The 12,664-nt window shown below is 48.5% G+C and overlaps 1 protein-coding gene across 1 annotated transcript in view; it reads left to right on the top strand.

The window, feature by feature from the left end:
* The window catches only part of sli (slit guidance ligand), a 408,240-nt gene that overhangs the window by 192,683 nt on the left and 202,893 nt on the right, over positions 1-12,664 (top strand). The window contains exons 7-8 of the mRNA XM_077643187.1: positions 1,331-1,402; positions 1,728-1,894. Coding sequence (XP_077499313.1) covers positions 1,331-1,402; positions 1,728-1,894 — 239 coding nt within the window. The remainder of the gene's footprint in view (positions 1-1,330; positions 1,403-1,727; positions 1,895-12,664) is intronic.

The raw sequence follows: 12,664 nt of genomic DNA, 5'->3' as shown, positions 1-12,664 counted from the left end.
CCGTCGCCGTAGCTTAGTTGGTAAGAGCACCGGACGCGATATTCGGAGGTCGTGGGTTCGGATCCCACCGGCGGCATGGTTGTTTTTTCTGCTGCTTTATAAGTAATTTTCTTTAAGCGATTTATTAACCTAAGTATTATTATCCCACTGATAAGAGTAACACATTAAAAAAAAATAACGTTCCCCTATGCACCTTGGTTTCGGTGACTGTTGGCTCCCTTCATAAATTTGTCAAACGGGCCCCTCATTTCCTTTAACTTGTCTGCTAATAGCTTAACGAGGGTCTCGGTTCTGGCAGTCTTCATGCCATAGGTAGCATAAGAGGGCTCTCGCACAGTTTCCGCCCTCGCCGTTAGATGACGTTCTACGTCACGCTCGCGGTATTACAGGACGTGCTACGTCCGCCGCTATGGTCGAGGGTGGCGCTGGTGAACACTCTCAAGGCTCGCGTACACCCAGTAAACATAAATACCCACGAGAGCAGCAGATTGGACAGCCGTCGCCGTAGCTCAGTTGGTAAGAGCACCGGACGCGATATTCGGAGGTCGTGGGTTCGGATCCCACCGGCGGCATGGTTGTTTTTTCTGCTGCTTTATAAGTAATTTTCTTTAAGCGATTTATTAACCTAAGTATTATTATCCCACTGATAAGAGTAACACATTAAAAAAGAATAACGTTCCCCTATGCACCTTGGTTTCGGTGACTGTTGGCTCCCTTCATAAATTTGTCAAACGGGCCCCTCATTTCCTTTAACTTGTCTGCTAATATATATATATATATATATATATATATATATATATATATATATATATATATATATATATATATCCTCTAGCTTTGACGGTGCTCTTGCCGAATTTTTGTTTACATAGTGTGCAAAATTTTGTTCGTGTGCTTTATATACACAAGTGTAGTTTTTGTTGTATCCACTTCTTGTATATACGTTGTTTTCAACATTTTTTTCTTGTTTAAATACGGTGTGTATCTTGCGTTATCTTTTGAACGCAGTGTTACATTTTTTGTTGCTGAATTGTGCTACCTGTACCTTTTCTCTATGTTTTCCCCTACAATAATGCCAGTTTCAGGGCGCTGTAGGTATCTAAATGAATAAATAAATAAATATACGTGGTACGTTTGGTGAAATAAACAGTTGGAAGTCAGTGCCCTTTACTATTGTGTCCTATCCCGTCCCTTCTTTCTCTCTGCGTTGCCACTGAAGTCATCCAGCTGAGAGTGCCTTCTCGAATTACACCTGCACGCGACAACGAGGTAGACTGGGCTGTATGTATAATGTCGGCGTCACCCTTGCAACCTTTCTCCTCTGTTTCAGGACCCTGAACCGGAACAATCTGACAGCCCTGGGCAAGGACCTGTTCGAGAACATGAAGAAGCTGCGCGTTGTGTGAGTGGCGTTCCGCATTCGTGCACTGCTCTCTTCCTGCTGGCATGTTTCCGCTTCCTGTCTAAGGGAGGATAGCAGTGGCGTGGTCACGCAGGACATACTCGCGGCCGACGAGGGCTGCAGACTGCAGCGCCGCCGCCTTTGGCAGTGCCAACCTGCGTTGAGTGGAGCCACTGCAGAAGCGTTTAAAAACAATGCAGGAGATAAGGGGAACTGAGGAGCTCGGTGTGTTGGCACAGCGCTACTAGCGCATGGTTATGGCGCATGGCAATCTGGTGGTGCCTCTGTTTCGTAGTGTATACGGGACGCAGTGCGTGCACCGCAGGCGGCTGTCGGAGAACCCGCTGTCGTGCGACTGCCAACTGTCGTGGCTGGCCTCGTGGCTGCGCCGCCACCCGCGGCTGGGCCTCTTCACCCGCTGCCACGCGCCGGCGGCGCTCAAGGGAAAGGCGGTCGCCGAGCTGCACGAGGACGACATGGTCTGCGAAATGGGTACGCGCTTCCCCCATTCATTCGCGCTCATCCCACCCGCCACAGCTGTCGTTGAATGTCGCAGCCCAGACTGTATATGCTGAATCCAACAAGGCCGAAAAATGTAGGAGTACGAGTGTAATTGCGAGCTTATTTCAATTCTCACTCCACCCCGGAGTTACCACTAGACACGCGGGACAGCGCTAAGCATGGGACTGCAAAATACAGACATGGACTTGAAGAGCACATCAAGTCTTTGAGTGTCCGTTTTTTTTTTCGCCTTGAAAGAGACCATTGTAATCATGAAAATGAGCTCAGATAACCTGCGCGCTGTCTGAATAAATAATTTTCAGTGATTTTATGCAAGCGCGCATTGGTGCTACGTAGAAGACGACGATTGCCGCGGGACGGAGCGTTCGCGCTAATCCAGATGCGAACAAACAGCAGACCAGACAACGGGCGATTTTGCTCGGGGTGGGCACCCATAGGAACGCTCCCTTCCGCGCATGTTAATGGATTTCGCCGCGTGTTAACAAAGGGAGAGCGAATGCCTCTCCCCGGAGCTGCTGGCTCGCATTTCAGTCACCCCGGAAGAAGGGACCGAGTTGGGTGAGTTGAGAATAAATTTTGGTTGGTGTCAGCACGGCCGCTCGCTCATCGTTAGGAGCGGCCTGCAGAGCGGCAGAGCGGACAGCAGGGAGTGTGTGACGCCGCAGTTTGCAGTCCAGTTGCGCCACGCACTGGTGTGGACGGCGCCTGCACTGGCATGGACAGCGAGGTTCGTATAGGAACAGCTATGCACAGGCGGTAGCTAGGAAGTCTGGGGGCGATGGAGAGGAGGGTAACCCAAGGACTGATATGTTCTAGCACTGATAAGAGGCAGCAGAATCCAGAGGGAGAGACTACACTAGTGCTTATCGCTGGTGACTCTAACCTGGGGAGTTGCAAAATAGCCATAATGAAGCATGTAAAGGGTGATAGGCGGGTAGCAGTCGGGCAGGTAGCAGTCAGGGGAGCCATTGGACGCGGTACTGAGAGCGACAAAAAGCGAACTTTCTGAGAATGGCGCAGAGCGCATTCTGGTTGTGGTAGCGGTGGGGCTAAAGGATGTCCTGAATAATGACGCCGCAAAAGTAGTGGAAGGATTAGCCGAGGGAGTTGACGATTTAAGGGCGATAGCACAGCAAGTGCAGATCGTGGTGGGCACACTGCCGGAGGTGAAAGGACGGAACGGAGAGGTTGCCAAGGACGTGGTGACGGTTAATCGACAGATAAGGAAGTTAAGCCTGGTGAAAGGCTTTAAAGTGGCAGACATAAACAGGGAATTGCATAGAGCAGGCTTTCGCAGAGGCTTTACACGAGATGGCGTCCATTTCTATTTAATTCTCATCTCATTTCAATTACTGTAGTCATATTTGGCTTACCACAACAAAAGAAGCATTCAACAAAATAATTGCCCTACAAAAAAGTCCATTCGCTATATTGCAAATGTTTCCTTCCTACACTCGACGCTAATGCTATTTCCCTCATACAAAATCGTCAGAGCTAATAACATATATGATTTCCGTATTTTGCGTTCTTTCTTCTCAACGACTGAGCAGAAGAATTCTTAGTACAAACCGCAAGTCTTACACCCAAAAAAAAACACTGATACGTACTCGTAGTACTGACTCATGGTATACACCGCATTTCAACACAATCTACAAATTTCATTCATTGCAGCACAACCTCCCACAAATAATCAACATATATTTTTCGTGCTAATTTCATTCAAGCAACTTCAAGAATCTTTTTCAAACCTATAAATAGCAGTGTTTTGTTATATGTTTCCTTCGTTGATATAGTATTTCTCTTACCTTTACGTTGTGTCGGATTCAGTTATGATTGAATAAATCTACAGTTTTATTCAAATATGCATGTATAATGTATTCTTGCATTATTTGTGATAATATTGAAAACTCAGCTTGTTTGTGTTTTGGAAAAGTACGCAAAGTTATTATTCTAGAGTGTCTGCTACTCTCCATCTTTCCATTGTTTTTGTTAACCGTTGTTGTTAGTGACTATGTCGGCACTGCCTTGTAGAGGTTTTCTGGGCCATGTCAAGCTGTGATTTACAGCTTTTAGCCCAGATATCCTTCCAAACGTCTGGTAAAATAAAATTTAATTGAATATAATTGAAGCCATGAAGCTCGCGGAATAACGAAATTAAGGAGGTCATCGAACATCGACGGGTGGCTTCAAGGGAACACAGAGAAGTAAGGGAGGCGCAGTTACCTCAAGAGGAAATACACCGAAAATGGGAATGTTATCGACATAAGAAATAGCAAGCGCAGATCCTGGTCCACAGTGAAATAAAGCAGTCCTCTGACCGCTGGCTGGCTCAATTTCGCGATGCAACAAAAAGTGGACCAAGATAATTCTGGAGCAATATAAGCTGGCAGGGATAGACGAAATTCTAATCAAGCTGATAATTAACTTTGCCCAAGAAGCAAGTAAACGTTGTTAAAAGCATTGGAGACAGTCATAGCAAATAAGCAAATTCCGCGCAGCTTGAGACAGAGTAAAATGAATTTGATTTATAAAGGGAAAGGAGATAAGATGCACTTAAAATCGCTCCGACCGATTACTACAAGATCTTTTATATACAGGCTGGCAGCGCAGGCGGAGAAATTAAAAATGCAGTCGTGGGTGGAAAGTAATAAGATACTCGGAAAACTTCAGAACGTGTTCAGAAGGAGTAGGCGCTTCGATGATAACTTGTTCCTGTTTACCCAATGGATAGAAGTACCTAAGGCATAAAACAGACCTTTGTATTTAGCCTTCATTGGCATAAGCGGTGCATACGACAGTGAAAACAGGAAACTCCTGTGGAACATAGTAAAAGATGAAGGTGTTGTCATCAGGTAACTGTTGTTCTACAGGAAATATACCGAGATAAAAAAGTTGAAATCACATGCGAAGAAATAAAATGCAGGACAACTGTCGAGGTACGCAATGGAAAGGCGCGCACACACACACACACACACACACACACACACACACACACACACACACACACACACACACACACACACACACACACACACACACACACACACACACACACACACACACACACACGCGCGCGCGCGCGCCTCCGTCCGTCCGAATCCGACACACGTCCGTCCGTCTGTCCGTCCATCCATCCATCCATCGATCCGTCCGTCCGTCCCATCCATCCATCCATCCGTCCGTCCGTGCATCCATCCATGCGTCCGTCCATCCATCCATGCGTCCGTCCATCCATCCGTCCATCCATCCATCCATCCATCCATCCATCCATCCATCCATCCATCCATCCATCCATCCATCCATCCATCCATCCGTCCGTCCGTCCGTCCGTCCATCGGGTGCCTCGCCGCCAGCGCCGCCGTACAGGGAAAGGCGCGCTCACACTAGCGGGAAGCTTCCCGCGCCGGCACAGCGTCAACGTCGACGCTGCCTCGCAGCTCCTCGGAATGACGCTCACACTACGCGCGTTTTCTCGCTGCGGTTGTCTTGGAATGTGGAGAGAGGAGGCGCTGAGGGAGGACCCGAACGAGCAGAAAGAGAAGGGGATAGTCACGTGACACTAGAGAAGACTGGAAAGCGCACCCTGCTAGCTCCCCTCCCGTCGCCCTGGCAAAGCAGCCGCCGAGTGCCCCGGCCGGCCGGGGCCGGCCGGCCGGACGCGCGCAGCCTCCGCCTCCGCCGACGGGGTCACTGAACTGGGACCGACGTCACGGTTCACGGTCGGCGCCCATTGGCTGTTCTGTCACCGGCACGGGAAAAATAGGTACCGAACCCATCGCTCCGCGGGACGGGAGAGCAGGCTGTCCGCGGGAGAAAAACCGGCTTGGGCGGGAAGCGGCACGCGGGAAACGCCCGGCGTTGCGCGTTTTCCCGCTAATGTGAGCGCCCCTGAATGCAGCGCCGCCGCCACCGCCGCGGCTCAGCGGTTAAGGCGATCGTCTACTGTGCCGGAGTACCCGGGTTCGAACCCGACCCCGACGGCCGCGTTTCGATGGAGGCGAAACGCAAAAAAGGCGCCCGTGTGCTGTGCGATGACAGTGTACGTTAAAGATCCCCAGGTGGTCGAAATTATTCCGGAGCCCTCCACTACGGCACCTCTTTCTTCCTTTCTTCTATCACTCCCTCCTTCTATAGTAAAACAGCGCGAACAACGTAGGACAAGATGAAGGAGGACACAGGACGGGCGCTGACTCTCAACTAAAGTTTATTAGGCAACACCTGGTGTTTATAAAGAAACAATCACATGACAAAGTACATGACATGTCACACTAAAAGCGATAAAAGAAGAGGCAGAGATGCATACGACGCTCAAATGCCACCAAGAAAGGCTATCTCTTTGTCACTAAGAATGACTGACGGTTTGCTGACACAACTGGCCTCTTGACTGATATAAAAGGCTTCCATTAATTCCCGCGTGGTCTGTTCACTGTGCGTATAAAGCACCTTCGTGCTACGCCAGATGGCCGTGCATTTTTTCTTTTTCTTTTTCATTACCTCACACTTTTTGCAGTGGCTGACCAAGTAAGAAAGTTCCTTGTCATTTTCCGGATTATTATTGTGCTCCTGTAACCTTTTATTTAGGCATCGTCCTGTCTGCCCAATGTACTGGGCTCCGCAGGAGAGTGGAATTTTGTACACAACTCCTTTGCGACAAGCTACGAGCTTGTTCCTGTGCTCGGTGCCACAACCTTTCCTTTTTCTCGACCGTTCCTTCTCCCTTTGGATCGCCGGACACAACTGTTTTAGTTTGTTGGGAGCTGATATTGCTACATTAACCTTATATCTATTTGCCACATTTTTTAGCCCATGGGTGATACGATGTAGATAAGGAAGAATAGCAACTTTTTTCTTTTTTTCTTGTTGGTTGTTACGTGTATGCTGAGTGTCCTGCTGTTTCACCCACTTGAGCAAACGAGAGCAGGCGTCGCTTACCGTAAAACTTGGGTACCCGGCAAGCCTAATTCTGGATAGCTGAGATTGAAAACTGTCGCTGAGAGAATGGTGACAGGATTTTGTCAAGGAATTACGGAGGCAGGAACTAATAATACCATTTCTTACAATTTTGGAATGACCTGAGTGGGAACTAAGGAGCGGTTTAGTAGATCTGGGGTTATACTTCCAGCAGACATGATCGGGACTGAATTCGCAGGCGCAAATCTAAGAGCTGCAACTCTTCCTCGGAAGGTGCCTCGAAGGTGAATTCCAGCCCTGCTCCCCATTTTCTGAAAACCTTCAAAATGTCAGCCATGCGCGTTGTTAAGCGATCGCGTTCAGTAAACACCAGGTAGTCGTCCACATACCTAACGGTCTTTAGGTGCATTCCCGATAGTTCCCTCTCGAGATCCCTATCCACGTACATCAAAAATATTTCGCTAAGGACCGGGGCGACGCTTGACCCGATACATACTCCTGCCTTCTGTGAATACAGTTTGCCCTGCCAACCTACGACGGTCGAACACAGGTAAAAACGGAGTAGCTCTAGGAAGCTTTCAACTGTCAGACCACACTTCATGACGAAGGCTAGCTCATCATTATCTTCTGTAATGCACATTTTTACACGTTTCAACAGTTTGTCATGCGGGAGGCTGTAATATAAGTCCATGACATCAATACTGAAGGCGACACGGCTTCCTGGGTTGTGATCCTTCAGGAAAGAAACAAGCGTAGCGGAATTTGGAATCCTTAATGGATCATTCAAGCACAGGGACGAAAGGTGTCGTTGCAGAAAAAGTGACACATGTTGTTGCCACGTGTTCTTCTCCGAGACGATTGCCCGAAACGGGACATCGACCTTATGCGTTTTCGCATTGAAAAATAACTCGAGGTGAAGTTTTTTGCACTTGCCAACCTGTGTGCACAGCCGTTCAAGGCCAAGGTTGTTGAGAAGCGTCACGGCTTGCTTCTTGGTCTCCGCTTCCTTCAATGGTGATACCTCGAAGTTCTTGACCACTGCTGCTAACGCTTTTTCTTGGAATTGCTGTTCAGAAAAAACAGCAAAGCCGCCTTCTTTATCCGATTGAACCGCCCTTAAGTCATTCGAACACATCCACTTGGCAATGACATGTACCGGACTAGGCTTCTTCTTTTCCTCCTTCATGCGGTCAAGGACTTGCACACACTCTGTGATACATCGATGTCTTTCATTATCCTCCACCTGTCTTGCTATTGATCTTGACAATGAAAGTTTTTCCGCCTTGTCTAGTCTAGGCTCGAAGGCATGCTTGGGGAGCAGGGCTGGAATTCACCTTCGAGGCACCTTCCGAGGAAGAGTTGCAGCTCTTAGATTTGCGCCTGCGATTCAGTCCCGATCATGTCTGCTGGAAGTATAACCCCAGATCTACTAAACCGCTCCTTAGTTCCCACTCAGGTCATTCCAAAATTGTAAAAAATGGTATTATTAGTTCCTGCCTCCGTAATTCCTTGACAAAACCCTGTCACCATTCTCTCAGCGACAGTTTCCAATCTCAGCTATCCAGAATTAGGCTTGCCGGGTACCCAAGTTTTACGGTAAGCGACGCCTGCTCTCGTTTGCTCAAGTGGGTGAAACAGCAGGACACTCAGCATACACGTAACAACCAACAAGAAAAAAGAAAAAAGTTGCTATTCTTCCTTATCTACATCGTATCACCCATGGGCTAAAAAATGTGGCAAATAGATATAAGGTTAATGTAGCAATATCAGCTCCCAACAAACTAAAACAGTTGTGTCCGGCGATCCAAAGGGAGAAGGAACGGTCGAGAAAAAGGGGATTTTTGAAGGCTAAGATGAACGATGTTAAAAAGGAAAGGTTGTGGCACCGAGCACAGGAACAAGCTCGTAGCTTGTCGCAAAGGAGTTGTGTACAAAATTCCACTCTCCTGCGGAGCCCAGTACATTGGGCAGACAGGACGATGCCTAAATAAAAGGTTACAGGAGCACAATAATAATCCGGAAAATGACAAGGAACTTTCTTACTTGGTCAGCCACTGCAAAAAGTGTGAGGTAATGAAAAAGAAAAAGAAAAAATGCACGGGCATCTGGCGTAGCACGAAGGTGCTTTATACGCACAGTGAACAGACCACGCGGGAATTAATGGAAACCTTTTATATCAGTCAAGAGGCCAGTTGTGTCAGCAAACCGTCAGACATTCTTTGTGACAAAGAGATAGCCTTTCTTGGTGGCCTTTGAGCGTCGTATGCATCTCTGCCTCTTGTTTTATCGCTTTTAGTGTGACATGTCATGTACTTTGTCTATGCGATTTTTTCTTTATAAACACCAGGTGTAGGTGTTGCCTAATAAACTTTAGTTGAAAGTCAGCGCCCGTCCTGTGTCCTCCTTCATCTTGTCCTACGTTGTTCGCGCTGTTTTACTAAAGATGCATCCATACCAACTCGCCCAAATGAACGTTCTACTTACTCCCTCCTTTATCCTTTCTCTTATGGCGTGGTTCGGGCGTCCACCGAGATGTGTGAGACAGCTACTGCGCAACTTCCTCCGGTGTGTGCGAAGCTGTTGTGTTGTGCGCCACGAGATGCTGGGCAGCCCACCATGTTTTTTTTTTAGTTGGAACATTTGAGAGAAAGTAATTCAATGAAAGAAAAGGTGGAGAGGCCGACTGGCTGTAAGGTGACCCTTGCCTGCTACTCCACACTGGGGAAGGGGAAAGGGAAAGCAACAGGAGAGTGAGGGTGCGAATGAAGGTTGATGATGTCATAATGCAATGAATTGCGTAGAGTGTGGGCTGGGTTAGAGGAGACTACGCACACAGTGGGTGACACTCATCTCGCGAGACATGTAGCTCATGGGGCGCATGTCTTCCTCATGCAGCATATGTCTTGCACAGACACAAACACTCTCATTTGAATTCACAGGTGTGTGAAGGCCATATGAGGGCAATTGCGTCTCCTATATCTCTGGCACATGAGAAAATTTTTCGTCACTTTCAATGACTGACACTGGACTTTAGTATCATCCGCGCAGTGCATCACAATGATCTTTAGTGACTAGCGCTTTCCGCTTTTGTATTCAGGGCCGCGGTGCGCGAACGCGTGAAGCAAATAGAGCGTGGTATTCGTGAAAGGAATGCGCCATTGTACCCTTTCGGCAACGGCCCTTTACACCCGATCTTGAAAGCTGGTGGCAACCGTGAGGTTCACGCATATTATGGGGCATTTCCTTCTTTTTCGAATACAGTTGAGGGTGACGGATGCGCCTTCTCTGAGAAACGACAGAACAAGTGAGAGACAACGAAAGGGGATTGATTTTTGTTTAGCAATGGGAAGAAAATTGTCACCTAGTCCGAAAATACTGACCACGCTAGGAATTATTGGCTATGTGACACTTGTGACCGTCTCGATTCAAAGGGGATGCTAATAATTGTCTATCTGAAGCTCCAGGGAGACGAGAGCAGCGGGCGGTTTGGAATCTCTGGCCATGCGTGCCCCTTTCGATTGTTTACAGTTGCCGTTCAAGTTTCCCTGCCCACATGTACACGTGTTTAAAGCAAGTGCTTTCGGAAGGTTTTCAGATCCAAGTGTCGCAGACAACTTATTTTTCGTGAGCACTAAATCTCGCAATGTGAACGTCCCACCCTGCAAGCTTCCTAGCGCTGCCAGGCCGATACGTGGCTCATACATGATGCCACACTCACGCTGAACCCAGATTAGCACGTACTCAGCAGTATACAAATACTCACGGCTGGTGCCTTTTGAAGAGCACAATTTTAGAATTCTCAGCCTCACCGGAACTGCAGACGTACATTCTCTTGGTAAACTCCCTTCGCTCACATGTACGGCCAGGATGGAACATTGCCTCCACAAAAACTGACAAAACCTTAGACTCCGTTTCACCTCGGCGTTCCGTTCTACAAATTTCACGGAAAGGATACAAAGACGAAATGAATACAAACAAAAGAAAGCGTCAAAATCTAGGGCATGCCTGCCGGCATCGAACTGTGGAAAGCGCGGACAGTAGTTCTCGAAAAGGCCGTGGGTTTTCTTCACCAAGATCAACACGAAAATTAGATCCCTTACAGATGACAACTTGAGAACGAAGCACTGGCCAGTAAAGCTAAATTGTTCCCGCGTCCCGAGTGGAAGTTGATAAAGGAGACGATACTTCGATGGAGCGCGACAGACTGGCAGTTAGGCGCGAGGTTTGTTGTGCTGCGGTGATAGCGTTCTACTCTAAAGAAGTGGCCAGCGAAGCTCGTCTGTTCCCGCCTCCCGAGTGGAAGTTTAAAAAAGAACAGTGGCTTAGCTCGGCTATGCTAGGATATATGTAGTGAAAGCAAGTGTGAAATTCTCCGGTTGGCCTTGTTCACATATTCCACAACGTATGAAGCACAGGCATAAACGTACAGTATGACCTGTAGGTCCATGCTTGATTTCAGCACCGAGGCTATCCAAGGATTGAAGGGGTCGCGTCACTAACGCCTATTCTCTAGGCTAACGAGACGTTCTTCGGTTTCTTGAGCCCGCCGCTGAAGTCTCATGGACGCATACCATCGTTCATCACGAGCCGTCTTCAGTGAAGCAGGACTCAGGTCTCTCCTCCGTCTGCTGTCGCTGCTGCTAGCGGTCGAGACATCGCGCGTTAAACGTGCCTGTCTCGCGGCGGCATATCCACGGCGGCGTTTAGCCAGTCGTACGGTGCGCTGTTCGTCTGTTTCGTGGGCGATTCGTTTCCTCTTCATCTCGTTCCGCTGTCGATTCCAGGCCTCCTCCAGCTTATCAGAATTGTCGCCGTCGATACTGTAGCCTCGACTGTAGTTGCGGCGCACGCCAGCTCTCCTTTTCAATCCTGTGACATTTTATCACGCATGCGACGCAGCTGTCGAAGCGAGCGGAGGCGAGCGCAACGACGAGGAATGCCGTGTCACGTCCTACCAAACGGCGGCGGCGGAGAGCGGCGCGGTGTGACGTCATGCGAGATGGCGCGGCGAGCGCGCGAAGCACAGTAACCTTCCGCGGCGAGGCGCGTGTTGTGACGTCACGTGCCTCGATGGAGTACCGCCACGGCGAATTCGCGAGTTTGCGGCCAATAAAGTTTTCGCTTTAAAAGTCGTCGATACATCGACGGAGCGCTACAGACTGGGAGTTAGGCGCGCGGTTTGTTGTGCTGCGGTGATAGCGTTCTACTCTAAAGTTGCCAGCGAAACTGATCTGTTCGTTCCGACCAGGGTTTCGAGATCCACTTCGGACGAGTTTTTAATGACGGAATTTTTTTGCTTTACCGTTCATGTAGGCTGTGCCGATGACGTCATGAGGTCACGTGGGTTTCGGTTCTGTTTCTCGAGGACGGCGTATCGGATTTTGTGACCAATAAGCCATACAATGCTTTCGCATTGAGAAGCAAGTAAACGCGAAGCACGGGGAATTGCAAAACTGTCGTGGCAGTCAGTGAAACTTGTTGCTTCAAAACCGAGAAAGGACTGCATGAGCTCGGTCTCTAGTTAAATGTCGGTGTAGTATGCCTTATTGAACTGCGCAAAGTGCCCACCGCATTTTGGTAGAGCATAGAGAAATTTTCAATGGGCATCGAGGAATTTGGCCTGCATCGATTAATGACACAGTGGCCGCTTTTACTGAAGCTAGGAAAGGTGAAAAGTTGAAACGTACGCATCAGCAGCTAAGGCTGTTTTCGCAACCAAAATGTCAAGGCAGCTTTTGCCACACGACACCGCTACTGAATTAGCGACATTGGTCACGAAGTCCTTTTGACGTCACAAGTTTTAGGGAGTGCCGCGAATGTTTTTCAGTG

The sequence above is a fragment of the Amblyomma americanum genome, chromosome 1, assembly GCF_052857255.1.
Source record: "Amblyomma americanum isolate KBUSLIRL-KWMA chromosome 1, ASM5285725v1, whole genome shotgun sequence".
NCBI classification, from domain to species: domain Eukaryota; kingdom Metazoa; phylum Arthropoda; class Arachnida; order Ixodida; family Ixodidae; genus Amblyomma; species Amblyomma americanum.
Note: the sequence above shows the minus strand (reverse complement) of the source record. Positions and strands in the feature narration are given on the sequence as shown.